The sequence below is a fragment of the Dermochelys coriacea genome, chromosome 11, assembly GCF_009764565.3.
Source record: "Dermochelys coriacea isolate rDerCor1 chromosome 11, rDerCor1.pri.v4, whole genome shotgun sequence".
Lineage (NCBI taxonomy): Eukaryota > Metazoa > Chordata > Testudines > Dermochelyidae > Dermochelys > Dermochelys coriacea.
The window spans coordinates 56,955,307-56,971,145 of NC_050078.2; the positions used below are offsets into that span (position 1 = coordinate 56,955,307).

The 15,839-nt window shown below is 40.6% G+C and overlaps 2 protein-coding genes across 2 annotated transcripts in view; one reads left to right on the plus strand and one right to left on the minus strand.

Moving 5' to 3' along the window:
* Nucleotides 1-15,839, minus strand: part of DNAH7 (dynein axonemal heavy chain 7) — a 308,475-nt gene that overhangs the window by 24,768 nt on the left and 267,868 nt on the right. Inside the window, exon 53 of the mRNA XM_038420958.2 lies at nt 8,314-8,406. Within this exon, the coding sequence (XP_038276886.1) occupies nt 8,314-8,406 (93 nt within the window). The remainder of the gene's footprint in view (nt 1-8,313; nt 8,407-15,839) is intronic.
* On the plus strand, nt 852-7,115 carry LOC119863151 (baculoviral IAP repeat-containing protein 5.1-like). Its single transcript, XM_038420967.2, has 4 exons — nt 852-1,103; nt 3,408-3,517; nt 4,898-5,015; nt 6,362-7,115. Exons 1-4 carry the CDS (start codon nt 966-968, stop codon nt 6,503-6,505), a joined length of 510 nt encoding a protein of 169 aa, XP_038276895.1. The 5' UTR covers nt 852-965; the 3' UTR covers nt 6,506-7,115.

Consider the following 15,839-nt stretch of genomic DNA (forward strand, 5'->3'; position numbering starts at 1 on the left):
AACCTTACAGAAGCCAAGCCAAAGATCCTGATCCTGCAAACATGTATGGATGTGTTTCACGTTAATACCATGAGCACTCCCATTAAAATAATGGTACTAGTCATGGTAGTAAAATTAATCATGTGTGTAAGGATTTGCACAAACACAAACTAAATGCGGATGCAGACATACAAATCACAAAATTAGTAGCTAATTTGAAAACAAATATGACATACATTTAAACATTTGCTTCTGAGTATACACAGTAAAAAAGATTTTCTTAAGATTTCAGTTTCATAATTGCCTGTGGCACTTTTGATTTGCCCATCTCCATTGTGCAACAGATAAAAATCTCAGCACATCTCTAGAGTGATGCAGTTTAAAACATATGCTAGAACATTTTTATATTTTTTCTTTTGTTGTCTTGAAAAGAAATGCAAAATCTTTTGTTAATGCACTATTAAAGTTTAAACTCTGAAAGTGAAACTGTCAAGAAATGCAAAAGTTTAAGTTTTTAATAGCAGTGTTAATTGAGCCACATTATACACCATTTCTGTAGCATTTTTGATTACCAGTTAGATTGTTAAATGCAAGAGTCTGTATTAGCTCAATATTAAAGTTACAAATTTAATCATTAAAGTATCAAGAAATATAAAGATAAGCTCCAAATATCTGTATTAGCTCAGTCAATTTGCACATACTATACACTAAGTTGTACATTTAACAAAATATACCTTTGATGCTAAGAATGTGACAGATACAAAAATTTCATTGTGACCTGACTTCTCTTATTCTGCTGCTCATAGACTCACCTGCCTTTACTTAATTGAAGCATCTTCATTGTTTACAGGTGAGAGCAATGAAGCCAATGAGTGAAGTGTCTTTAAATTTGAGAGGGAGAGGCAAAGCATGAGTATTACATTGGTTAGGGCAAGGATCAGACAACAGGGTTTTTTTTGTTTGTTTGTTTTTCTGCTTTCTTTCAGATGGAGACTTTTTTGAAAGAGCTAAGTTTAGCCTGTAAGCATTTGATTGAGTTTAGAGACATGTATGAGTATGAGAATCGCATAAAAACCTTCAGAGATTGGCCTTTTATGGAGAATTGCAAATGTACCCCTGAGCATGTAAGTCTGATAATGTCTAATTTTATCTATACCTAGGAACTAGAAGACAAAAATAACAGATTATATAAAACTTCATTAAAACTTCCAAATACTTCATTCTCTTCCCTGATAGACTTTGTTAATTAAAAATGCTCTTAAACCACATGTTAAGTTAAAGCAGAGTTAGGAGTCTCAATTAAGCCTACAGAAGTCAGGGAAGAAGAGATGAGTACTTTAATGTCCAACACATAATGCTCTGAGAAAGCAGTGGGATGAGTGGTTGTGTACTGGGTCAGTTTGGAAGCTTACAGGCATAAGGAAGAGGGGTTTATATTTAAAAAAAAAAAAAAATCTTGAGGTCTAACTTTCCTAGAATTTCTGGATTAACTTGATGCTCAATTTCATGCTGTAAGACTAAAGTGTTTCCCTCACTCCTGAACCTAAAGTTGTATGCTATAGCAATGGCTACCTATGCATATGTTAGAATTCCCTAAGTGAACAACTCTTGCTACTTGGATTCCATTGTAGCAAGCTAAATTAACTGAGACTATGGGGATGGTGGTTTTTATTGTTTTGGGGTTTTTAATGTATTAAAAACCTGTAACTTTCAGAGTTATTGATTAGCTTGACATCTGAGGAAGTGTCCACTAGAGCTAGGTGAATAGTGGAATTTTTGGGTGTGGGGGCCAAACAGAAAAATTTGAACAACTATTTAAAACTTGCACTAAAACAACTTTTTAAAAAGCTTTCAATCAAATCTAAAACACTCATTTCAAATAACCCATAATACTTGAGCTGATATAAAATGAAATTTTTGAGTTGTATTTTTCTCCCAATTCAACCATTTGGGGGGGGGGGTGGTGGTGTGTGTGTGAGAAATTGGCCAAATTTAAAATCAAAATGCATTTTTCAGGATGGGAAGACTCAAATTCAAAGAACCATTTTAGTAGGGGAAAGAATCAAAATGTTTCATTTCAAATTTGAAACTGCATTTTTCTTTTTTTGGTCTGGGGGGGGGAAATTAATTGGGGGTGGGAGCAATCCACACAGATCTAGTGCTCATTATCTAGCAGGAAGGCTAAATATCAGACAATTCATTATTGGGCCTCTAGCACTTATAAAAGTCCATCATTTAAAATTAACGTCCACTCAGTGCTTTGAACATACAAAGTACAATACAAATGCTACAATAATATTATAGCCTGTAATTCTTTGAAACTGACACTTGTGAGTCATGCTTGGGTACAGCTGCTGTATAGCTTGAGGGTTACACCTCAGATGAAGCATACTTGGAGTTATCTGAGCAGGTGTGAAGGAAGTTGAAACTACAACACATACAGGTATACTCACGAAACTTTATGCTCAAATAAATGTTAGTTTCTAAGGTGCCACAAGTACTCCTTTTCTTTTTGCGAATACAGACTAACACAGCTGCTACTCTGAAACCTTCTAAAGATGAGTAACTGTAGTTTTTAACTCCTTAGAGTTGATTTAGCCATGGCTCTAATGCACCTAGTGGGTGGAATATAACTAACCTAAACCCTGACAGTGGGATATAACCTATTACTTTGGAAACTCGCTTGCTAAACTTTCTGTACTAGGAAGCTCACTATAATGAGAACTAAAGAGTTCTAACTTCATGTTTGTGACTCTCTCCTTTTAATTGTGGGGTTGCCTGGACAAAATTATATTTGCAAAAGACAGGTTAGTTCAACAAACTATGACCTCACCACTGACTATTCTACCCTGAAATATTTGATGACAATCTCCCTTAATTTTTTTCTTTAAGAGAAAAACTTGCATACTATAGCAGTCAAATGTTGTTCTTGCACTTGTGCATTAATACAAAGGCAAACTGTCTTGCTTATTTCTGGATAAACTATTACTTCTAGTATTACTGTTCAGTCTAAAATTAGCCCTTGATTAGTTCCTGGGCAATATATTGTGAATAACGAGCTCTTGCTGTAATGCCTATGGAACACTGCCAACTGCATAGTCATTATCTGATGATCTCAAAAACGGGTACCTGCAAACAGCTACTCCATGCAAAAACATGTTTATTGCCTTTAGCCTCTTTTCTCACCCTACAGCTTGTCTGTTTCACCCTCTTATCAGATTTAAACATGCATTCCTTATCAAACCAGCTACTCCTTGCTGGAAGACCCCAATGTTTGTGAAGAGTAGCCTTGCAGGACTGAGATTTAAGACTGTAAAATCTTAGGGGGAGGGACTGTTGTCTCTTGTAATATACACTGTGCAAATATATAACACTGGGCCCAATTTGTTGGGCCCTTAAGTATTACCACAACTAATTCTCCTCTGCAGATGGCCAGGGCTGGCTTTATCCACTGTCCAAGTGCAAATGAACCTGATGTGGCAAAATGTTTCTTCTGCCTGATAGAGCTGGAGGGCTGGGAGCCAGATGATGATCCACAGTAAGCCGTAGTCTGCCTATATTCTTCCTCACTCTTTACACTGTGAAACTACTCAAATTTCTTGAAATAGTCCTCCATGTTATCTCTGGACTACTCGCCTAATGTACGAGTTTGAGCATTATTTCCCCGTGTGTGTATGTATGCGTGTATGTATGTTCTGCTTTAGTTATCAAAGCAGTCATGTAAACTTGACCAGCAGACTTCAATTTTCCACTACTATGGAAAACATTTGTTTCTTTGCATTCAGTGTAGCTATATCCTGAAAAGTAACAAATACTGGTATTGAGGGTTCTTTGCCTCTCAATGTTTCAATATAAAACTCTTCCCCATTTTACAATTTGAACAAGTTGTCAGCACTGCAAACTCAACATAAAATCTCACTTTACCTGATCACTCTCGTTAGTGTCTATGGTAACACCCATTGTTTCATGTTCTGTGTATATAAAATCTCCCCACTGTATTTTCCACTGAATGCATCCGATGAAGTGAGCTGTAGCTCACAAAAGCTTATGCTCAAATAAATTTTAGTCTCTAAGGTGCCCCAAGTACTCCTTTTTTTTCTTTTTGCAGATACAGACTAACACTGCTGCTACTCTGAAACATAAAATATGAAACTCTAGCTCTATTCTTTATGGCTTACAATTGAAATATAACTATATCATTGGAAGCCAGAAAAACTTAGCTTTTACCTTTTAGCAGTATTGCCTCCTCAGTGCTTACATAAATAAACTCAGCTGTCATAAAATAAGCAGCTGATTCTGAATAAACACAGATTTATCTGAATAAAGAGGTCCTGGTTTTAATATAGCCTATATTCTAACTAGGCCATTGGAGTGTACATCTCCCTCCACTCATGAAAACTGGTTTGTCTATATTCTGTGTTTTAAAGTTTAAAAACTAATGTGGGTGGTGCATGGAGGGGGAATGGAAGAAACGAAAAGAAGTGCTTTAGGCTGCTTTATTTTGAAGCCTAGGTAATAGGTCTTGGGTTAAATTTGCTAGCTATTCTGAAACATTCATACAGACCATAAAAGATACTTGCTTTCCCTCTTGAAATGAATATTCTGGTGTGGTGGGAATATACAGGGCTGGGGGTGCACTAACTTGTGGGTCTCTGCCACATGTATCTTAAAGAATTTACTTCATCTCTTCCATTTGCTATTAGAAGAAAAGAGGAGATTCACAACTCTCTTCTTGACACTTTATAAATAAAAGTTTGATCAATGCTGCTATTTTAGGGGCAAAAGAGAACATAAAACAAGTCTGTGGAAGTTGTAGAACATCTTTCATATTAGAGAATTGTATTACTCTCTTCCATCTCCTCTCAAATGCTATGGAAGACTGACTATTCCCAAAATGAAACTCTTGTTTGTGCTGCAGGGTAGAGCACTCCAAACGTCCTAGCAACTGTGGGTTTTTATCCCTTACTAAGAACTTTGATGATCTGACAATGGAGGAGTACTATATGCTGGAGATGGACCGGCTGAGGACTTTTCTTGTAAGTGCTCATGCAAATATTGTTTAACAGCTTTGGCTTAAATGAAGGATGTTGTCTGGATAAAAAATTGCCCCCTGGGAGTGGTTTCCATATAGGAGAGAAGGAACCTGCCATGGCTGTAGTGTCTAGGAACTCAAGGCCAGATTTTTAAAAAGTGTTAGGCACTTAATGGTATTTTTTCCAAAGTGCTTAAGTGCCTATCTGCATCTTTAAGTGCCTAAACACTTTTTAAAAATCTGACCCTCTATGCCTAACTCCTTACAAAACATCACTCCCCTGGACATGTTTAATCTAACACTCAAGTGGCAGAGTACTATCCCTTCTGTGTATAATATAAAAAACAGCCCTTGGAAGCACCACTGAGTATTAACCATACTCAGTCATCTTGAACTGACAGGGCTTCAAAGAGGACACACCTAAATTTAGGCATAACTCTTGTCAAGCACTGGACCTTCCCCCTGCTTCAGTGTTGTGCCAGCAGCTTTCCCATAAAACTGCAGAAAACAAATTGGAGCCCCTCCTCTCACGAGTTCTGCAGTTATCCTGTTCACTGAGAGATCATGTTTGGAATTCAAAGGAAAATGGTATTAATACCACACCTTAGAGAAGACTTCCTTCTCCTGGGATTACTGGAGTGGCAGTTGTCATGCTGTTGAGGTGCATAAAGTGATAGCTGGTCCTAGGAACTGGACTGATTTAGTTACTAAAAATTGACATTTGATAGGTACCATTAGTGAATCTAATGGGAGACTTAGAGGCTGTGCTAGTTCCCCATTAGGGTAACAATCACTGATGAAAGTTCTATATTCCACTTCCTGGGTAGCTTTTGAGTGTCTAGGTCAGAGGTGGGCAAACTATGGACCACATCCAGCTCATGGGACCCTCCTGAGCTCCTGGCCCAGGAGGCTTGCCCCTGGCTCCTCCCCTGCTGTTCACCCCTCCCCCGCAGCCTCAGCTCACTGCGCTGCCATTGCAAGTCTCTGGGTGGCAGGGATGCAAGCTCTTGCTGATAGCACAGCTGCAGAACCAGGGCCTGGTGCTCTGTGCTGTGTGGTGGCATGGCTGCTTGTCCTGGCACTCTGGGTAGCATGGCTGTAGCACTGCCAGCCACTGGTGCTCCAGGCAGTGTGGTAAGGGGGCAGGGAGAGGAGGGTTGGATAGGGGACAGGGGTGTGGATGGGGTTGGGCAGTCAGAGGGTGGGGAACACGCCTGGCTGTTTGGGGAGGCATAGCCCTCCATACAATTTCAGAAACCAGATATGGTCCTCAGGCCAAAATGTTTGCCCACCCCTGGTCTAGGTCTAACACTTCAAACACTAAGTGAAAACTCTGAATTTACTTTAAAGTGCAAAACTGGCAGAAGCACAATGAAGTCCTTTGAAGAAGAAGTTGATGCAACCAGAAAACGCCTCATTGATCACTTTATCAGCAAACATCAGTACGCTTCAGAGCCAAAGATGCCACTATCAGAGTCTCCCTCAACATGCTGATTTTACTGCACAAAGTTCAGGAAGCCACCAGGACCCCCAAATGCAGCCCACTGGGCAAAAACAAGATGCAATATCCACAGACTTTCAGGAAGGTTTGTTCATATCTAATTTTCATGTAGCATGGCCTAAACATTGATCTTATTGGTACTTGGAATAGATATCTCAGATTCAGTTGTCTGAATAATAAAGTACTAATTTCTGTAGACACAAAGTACATAGCTGATATTTACTACAGGTATTATATTTTGATCACTATGGCAGATGTGGACCAATAAATCTCCCAATAAACTGGTGTTTATAAAATAAAATGTACATTGAATTTTTAAGCAGAATACTTCTGTACTGTTTTTAGATGGTCAAATATCTGTATTCTTTAAATAAAGATTTACAGCTGAGTGTGTACACCTGACCTGTGATATACCCAAGCTTTAGGAATGTTCAACTCAACAGACTCACTGCTGGGCTTTTTGCTGCCTTTCAAGTAGCCACGGTATCTGCCACTTATCAGTAAATATGTAGCTTGTGAAGGTGACCTTATCAGCCAGTTCCCAATACTTGTCATAACCTTCAGAAGGACTTGAATAAAAGAACTATTGTTGGTGACAACTTACAATATTGTGTACTTATTACCCAGGTGACAACTGTGACTCTGAGTAGCTATTGACAAGCTTCTATTGAAGCAAACTATTTCTCTCATAACGGAACTTGATTTTATGTTCTAAATTCTATGTCTGCGGTAAGTGAAATATGCAACATCTTGTATATCTAGACTTGGTAGATATAAGCCTTGTACTCAGATGAAAGGATATGAAGGCAGAAGGCAACACTAGCCGTTATATACTTGTCAATAGCTCACACTTATGAAGGGTAGAAGCTGATTACTGCTGTTGTATCTGGTCAATATCCATGGTAGATACAGAGATGGACAACAAGGTGCTCTTGTCTAATGGTACAGTCCCAGCATAGCATGACTCTGTGCAGCCTCTCCTTATTTCCTCTCCCACCTATGAGTAAACTAAATCATGCACACCATTCAAAGTGGACAACTACACAGGACTTCAGCCTACACCAGGAACCTGGTTTTTGGTGGGTTTTCTTCCTGGCTAACACTACATCAATTGCTGGCCAGGTAATCTTACAGAAACTAGTCTGTAAATATTGAAGTGGTGAAGTTTAGGGTTTCTAACCTTGTAATTCCCTGGACTAAATAAATATTGAACAGTAGTGATAAGTGTACTCTCATGCATGATTAGAATGTGAAGTAATATAAATGTGTGTTTTTGAAGGGTACAATCCTGCTTCTACTGAAGACAAAAGTTTTTGACTTCAATGACAGCAATACTAAGCTCCAAGTGTGCAATTTTTTTTAAATGCATTCTCCAAATTAGCAGACAAAGGGAGTTGTTCATGCTTAAACTATCTGAACTTGCAGAGGAATTTGACAAACAACTGGTTGGCTTTCCACTTTCAAAATGGAAAGACTAATGGAATACTTCCACAGTTACTTCCTTTCTTGAAAAATGGAAACCTACTTACAAAGATGCAGATTACATTCTGTCACAAACTGCAAACATGATCTGTTTCTTTTAAGGTAATCAGTGAATGCTTGCATAGCTTTGAAATGCATACGCATCTGACAATTCTTTGGTTTTAAGCCCCACTTCCCTCAAATTACAGAAAAAGACAATTAGTAGAGAGCAACAGAGAAAGAAATTGTCTGGCTTTCCCCCCATTTTACCCTAAGGGAAGGGCAACAGGTGAAACCTGTGATACTGTCCAACAGCAAGTCTTTGCAATTCCACACTTACTTTGTCAGGCCTCAGGCAGCGAATCATAAGCATCCTCTGGAATGGGCCCATTTTGTTTTGCCACTCTTCAGGGAAATCTTCATGGTGGGGTTCCTACGAGCATATATACAGATTATAATTTGAGTGCTAATTAAATAAAGCTAGATGGAGACTAATTAACTGCTTTACTCTTAGGAATCCTTGATACAGGTGAGACTGCAAAAAATGATGAATAACTGTTATAACACAAAAAGAAAAGGAGTACTTGTGGCACCTTAGAGACTAACAAATTTATTAGAGCATAAGCTTTCGTGAGCTACAGCTCACTTCAATGAAGTGAGCTGTAGCTCATGAAAGCTTATGCTCAAATAAATTTGTTAGTCTCTAAGGTGTCACAAGTACTCCTTTTCTTTATAAGGGTGGAGAGAGAGGCATGCTTAATTATAATGACTTCCTGGTAGTCTCTTCACAGCTATTAACCCCACCAACACAAAAACCCATCCTGCTTTCAGAGTTGTCTCTTTGAGCTCCTGAGAAGATGTCTTTTGGTCCATGTTCAGAGCTCTTGATTTTATTACCTATGTCTTTTGCATATTCCAAAGTCAATAGTAAGTGCTAGGCCCTCCTTAAAAGTTGGTTTGGTTTTGTGAAGATTGTTTTAACTAACCAAGAACTGATTATCTACCTTCAGCTAATTTTCATAGCAGTGCTTAGGAACATAGCTGTGCAACTACAATGCATGTCAGAGGGATTTGGGCAGTTAGTTTCTCCATACCCATTTGAAAATATATCCTTTAGAATACTATAAATATCCATGGCTCTTTCTTTTAGTTTTCACATCTGTCTTTTCTATCTGGCTGGACCAATGTATGCTGCATAGCATTCTACATTGCAATATTAGAAACAGTTGCAAATGGATACCAGCAATGAAGTTTCAAATAGTAATAGGAAATGCACCTTTAGAATCATTTAAGGTACATGCTGCTTTATCTCTAATGAAGATTTACAAAGCAAATTTACTTTTAAAATGTAGGGAAACAAAGGGCTAGATTCAGAAGGACTTAGGTGTTGCAATGCTAAGGGTCCAGTTCCTAACTTTTAAGGACCCTGTTCATTAGTGGAATACACAACCCTAAGTTAGGTGCCCATCTCCCTATATAGTAAAGGGTGAGATTTAGGTGATTACAAAAGGGATTCACAGAAGCCAGCATACTGAGTGGGGATTTGAGATGTTGAAGTGAGCCAGGAGGAAATGCTGAGGGTGCATAGCCTCATTCCTACCCCTTAAAGCAAAGGTGGGCAAACTACAGCCCCCGGGACCGTCCTGCCGGCTCCTGGCCTGGGAGGCTAGCCCCCGGCCTTCCCCCCGCAGTGACACCGCCACACGGGCAGCGCTCTGGGCGGTGGGGTTGTGCACTCATGCAGGGCAGTGCGGCAGTGTGTCTGGCTCCGGCCGGGTGGCGCGGCTCCCAGACATGCTGCTCTAAGCGGCATGGTAAGAGGGCCGGGGCTGGGGGGTTGGATAAGGAGCAGAGGGTTCCAGGAGGCAGTCAGGGGACAGGGAGCAGTGGGCGGTTGGATAGGGTAGAGGTTCTGGGGGGGGGCAGGAAGTGGGAGGGGGCAGATAGGGGGCAGGGACCAGGCTGTTTGTGGGGGGCAGAGCCTTCCCTACCCAGCCCTCCATACAGTTTCACACCCTGATGTGGCCCTCAGTCCAAAAAGCTTGCCCACCCCTGCCTTAAAGGGTGTTAGGAACCTATCTCTGCTTGGCATTCACAGACATGAAACCTCTCCTGGAGTCAGGGACTTAAGCCAGGTCAGCCCTTTCTCAAGAAAAATGGAAGAAATGGAGGTGGTGTCCTTCTTCTACCCTGTGGCCTAGGGGTTGGAGCATACCCTGTGACACAAGAATTTCTTAATGCTAACTGGCAAAGGGATTACAGGAATGTCCTGAGTCTGGTATGTACATTCTTGTTCACCAAAGAGTGTCATGTGAGGATTTAAATGAAAGCTGAGGTCACACTGGTCATTACTATAATTGTGAAATGTATGTACAGATAGTACATGAGGAGTTACATACACATATTGAAAATACACACTTAGAATCTGTATCAAGGCATGAGTCACAAGCAGAGGTGAAAAACAGCTTTTTTGTCAAACAATAGATGTTTATTCACCAATCTCTCTGTTGAGATGTAAATCAAGCATTATAAGCAAACACAATGGATGCCTATTTTCATACAAAGTCAACAAAAAGATGTGAAGTCAACAGGGAAGCAGCACATAGAAAAAATAAGCCATGAGTGGTTATCCTGTCTCTGAGTACAGACAACAAACTGGGAATATGAGAAGAAGGCAAAGAACACCCCACATCACCTTACACCTAGGAAGTTAATGGGTAATGCCTTTAAACCAGTGGTTCTCAAACGTTTGGACTGGTGACCCCTTTCACATAGCAAGCCTCTGAGTGCAACCCCCCATATAAATTAAAAACACGTTTTTATATATTTAACACCATTATAAATGCTGGAGGCAAAGCAGGGTTTGGAGGTGGAGGCTGACAGCTCACAACCTCCACATGTAATAGCCTCGTGACCCCCAAAGGGTCCCGACACCCAGTTTGAGAACCCCTGCTTTACATTCATGAAAATGGCATCTTTGCCGACCTTGGTTGAAAAGCTGCAAAAGATGCTGGGTGAGATAAACTTCTTTAGACAGGAGATTAATCTGTTAGTTAAGTGTAGTCTCTAGAAAGTGTGTTCTGATTTTGTTTTATATGTAACCTTTTGTTTCCAATATCCTTACTCACTACTTTCACTAGAATCTTGAATATTTGATAGATATATTTATAGTGAAAAAAATAATAAATTTAAGTGCTGTAATGTTAAACAAAGTGCAGAACTACAGCTGACTCTTACAAACTGGTGTAAAATTTGTTTGAGGCCAGCAGAGCTGATATTTCTGTGAGTAGCTAATGACAGGGTATGATGGGGTGTTTGGGGCCCTTTAGGCCCCAGAAAAGAAACAGTAAAGGTGGGTCCTCCAGGCCTACCTAGAAAGGCTGCAGGGAAGCAGCAAATCAGAGCACAGTAAAAAGACGCTGCTGGACCTGAGTAGCTCAGTTTCTGGCTGGGACCATAGGGATAAGATAAAGGAATTTTTAGGACAAGGAAGCCTGGGAGAGACCCTACTCTAGCAGAGAACAGACAAAGAACCCAAACAACAAGAGGTGCTCATGAGTGGCCCCCATCACATAGGGGCTGGATATCAGAGAGGAACACTTCAAAGAGATTTGGAGATGAGGGCATGTTAATCTGCAAGAGAAACTAAGAGCAAGCATAGCTCAGAGGGGGGTGCTTGATTGGCTAGAAGGCTGCCAGTGTTAGGAAGATTGGCTTGGCTAAGCACAGCCAAGATTACCGCACATTGGTAGCAGAGGGTAACAAGGTGAATCTCAGTCTTGGGTACCCTGAGAACCATCACTCCCCCTCACATTCAAATCCCCACCTGGCCTGATGAGGAGCAGGGACTTGAATTCAGATCTCCTATCTCCCAGGTGAATGCTCTAGCCAAGTAGCTATGGGGTATTCTCAGTGGGTCTCTTTCAATCTCTCCTATTAAAACTTTTCCACATCCTATGAAATATTTTAATGTTCACTGGGCAAGAGAAAAAGCAACTGCCTCTATAGCCTAGTGGTTAGTCACCTGAGCAATCCAGGTTCCAGTACCCACTTTCATCAGCTCCATGCACACCTAATGGACAAGGTCTCACAGGTGAGACATACAGGGGAATGTCTAGTTTGTGCATCCTATTGAACTTTGGCAGAAGACAGGTGCTGAGCTGCTTGGTGATGTTGGGATGTAGGCAGCCGTGCCACACAACAGAAACATAGGCACCATGGAGACTTTATCAGTGGAAACTTAGGAGCCTGCAATAGTAGGTGGCAGCTGAGTAGTGGTTTTATGAATGCCTAAATGTTGGTCTTAGGCACCTAAAGTTGCAATTAAGTGCCTATGACCCTCTTGTGAATCTAGCCTAATGTGCCTATATGAAATAAGGGTGCTAAAACATCCTTGTTTCCCCTCACTACAGAGACTATAGGTCTGCCAAATGAAACACAGCTGCATTCATGTTGTTAAAGTACATGTGCTCAAATAATGGGATTTTCCTAAGTGAGTTAAGTTCACAGGTCCCAGTGGCTTTCCATGGGATTTGTGCTCCTGGGGCACCCAAGGTGGGATTTTCAAATCATCGTAAGTATTTTGCTCAATTGGATCCTTAATCTCTTCCTGATAAACCCAAAGAAAATGTTAAAACATCCCTTGACAGAAATACAATTCATTTTAAAATACACTTTGCAAATGTTTACTAGAACCAAAGTGACAAAGTGGATTTTATGGAGAAAGCAGGAAACGATTTAAACACTGAATGGCCTAGCACTCTTATTGTGTATTAACAAATACCGAATATGTCAAACCTGGGTCCAAATTCTCTGCTGGTGTAAACTGGTACAGCTCCATTGAGCTCCATCTCAATGATGATTCACCAATTTGCAATAGTAAAGAAATAGTCCCTGACTTATAATAAAATATTGCAACCTAAGGCTCAAAGCTGCAAAAGATTACATACCATTATACATGTGACTTCAATGAGACTATTAACATATGTGCTTAAGTCTGTGCTGGACTGGAGCTAAGACAGTTACTATCTCCTATCCCTGGTATCAGTTAGTTTTTGGTTTTTGTTTTTTTTTTAAAAACCTCCATATTAACCTCCAGTGTTATTAGACTTATGGTTACTTGGGGTTCAATCATCTTTCCTCATCTCTCCCTCAACCTGGTTGCCACAGATTTTTGTAATTGTATCCTAAAGTCTGATGACTTATTTTCCTTCTCCTGTATTTGGTTTGCTTACTTTCCAGTAGATGAGACTTTTCCAGAAACTCTGATTTTTAACTGTTACAGATTTTGCAATGGATTCTGATTCATTTTGCAAACATTTGTTCTTCATTTTAAAATAAATAGATAGCCACACTATCAATGCTGTTAACAAGAAAACATGCAAATACACGAGAACTTTGGAAGGAAAATTACTAAATATCAGTTTGAATAAACACTTTGAACTTCATTCAGCACAAATGTACCCCTAACTTTAACCACTACAAAGAGTATGATTTTGCCAGGTGTCCAGTTTTTGACCAGAATGCCCGGTTGAAAAGGGACCCTGGCAGCTCTGGTCAGCACTGCTGACGGGGCTGTTAAAAGTTCGGTTGGTGGTGCAGGCAGGCTCCCTACGGGCTCTATGCGACACCCTGCTCCTAGGCAGAGGGATGGCCATAGGGGTTCAGTGTGCAGTTCTTGCCCCCAGCACCAGCTCAGTTAGGAACTGGACCAATGGGAGCTGAGGGGATGGCACCTGCAGGTGCGCACCTCCACCTAGGAGCTGAAAAGAGATGTTGCTGCTTCCCAAGAGCCGCCGGAGGTAAGTGTTGCTGGAGCCCTCACCCTGTCCCACACCCCAACTCCCTTCCCTAGTCCAGAACCCTCTCCTGAACCCCTCATTTCTGGCCCCACCCCAGAGCCTGTGCCCCCCCAACACACACATCCCAACCCCCTGCCCCAGCCCGGATTCCCCTCCTGCACCTTGAATCTCTCATTTCTGGCCCCACCTCTGAGACCGCCCCCAGCCCAGAGCCTGTACTCCCTCCCAACCTCCTCCCTCAGCCTGGAGCCCCTTCCCCCACCCCAACCCCCTGCCCCAGCTTGGAGCCCTCTCCTATACCCCATTCCCCCTCATCTCCGGCCCCACTCCAGAGACCACACCCCCATTCAGAACCCTCACACCCTTGCCCCAGCCTTCTGCACCCCAAGCCCCTCATCTCTGGCTCCACCTCAGAGCCCACAGCTGAAGCCCTCACCCCCTCTTGCTCCACAACCCCCTGCCCCAGCCTGGTGAAAATGTGTGTGTGAGGGTGGGCAATAGAGTGAATGGGGGTGTGGCCTCAGAGAAAGGGCGGGGCAGGGCAAGGGTAATTGGTTTTCTGCAAATAGAAAGTTGGCAACCCTACTGAAAACACATGAATTACACACCAAACCTACTAACCATCATGCTGTAAATTTGTCACACATTTAAAAAATAGGCTCTGAACTCAACCTTTTCCCATTCTTTTCATCAGCATTATCTTGTCGTCTCCCAAACTCCCTAACTTTGATATAGATAGACTCTCTCAGCTGGCAAGTATTATGCAAACTGAAACATGATAAATGTATGTTTAGTTTCATTAAGAATATTCTACCACATTAAATGGATTTCTTTATGTGTTTGAATCTTGTATCAGCAGCTGTTACATTTATCATAGCAAAGGGAATACAGAAACAGTCCAATATATTTGAATATCTATGTAGAACATTTCCTTCAGTGATCAGGTGGTAGTTCTTTAATATGTACATTATATTGAGTAGTTTTTAATTATTTTGAGGAATGGGATTTAAAAAACAATCTCACTCTAAACACAATGAATATTACAATGGAACATGAGGTTTCTTCTCCCACGGTCATGCTAGGGAACCTATTAAGAAAACAACCATTCACACCAATTAGTTTATATCTAGATCCCCAGGCATCAATGGGAGACTAAACAGAAGTTGCCCTCCCATTTCAGCACTGTAAAGAAAGTTATATTACCTTGTCTATCTTTTGACTGGACTGACTTCTGTCAGTGAGAGAGACAAGCTTTCAAGCTTACACAAAGCTCTTTTTCAGATCTGTGTAAGCTCAAAAGCTTATCTCTGTGACCAACAGAAGCTGGTCCAATAAAAGATTTTATCTCACCCACCTTGTCTCTGTAACAATCTGGGATCAACACGCCTACAACACTGCATATAGTTATAGCCAAATCAGTTAGAATTACACATCTAATCCTTAGTCACAATATATATAGAATCAATTTAAGATACAATCTATAATTCTAGCACAGATGTCAATTAAATAGATAAATGTAGATGACTAATCAATCGGCCAAATGATGGATATGTAGATTTTTACTGTTAAAAAAAATGTATTCTTGCATCAAAGCATAAGTAATTTGGGTAAACTCCATTTAAAAACCAATCACTATTATGTGAGCATAGCACTCAGATGTTGAGGGGAAAATAGACCCCAAATATGTGCCAAAATCATTACCAAAAAATACTTTCACTTAATGGCTGCCCATGGCAAAGTAGTTCTCAGAATGCTTAATGACAATACAGCAACAGTTATGCTCTCAAACAAAACCACTTCCACTCAGATTAAAGTAATTTACGTTATAATGTGACATTTTAACACAACAATTGTACTGTGGTATAAACTACTTAAGTAAGAAACAGGATACAGAAATCCTGATAAAAGAATCTTTTATCTCTCATGGGTACTCTTATCCCATTTCCCTAAGGTTCAATTACTAGAATATCTAAAAATTCCACTCTATGATGATAAATATAACACTACTAAAGCAAGATATGTAAAGGATAAACTTTTGTCATGATGTCACTGAATGGCAGAACAA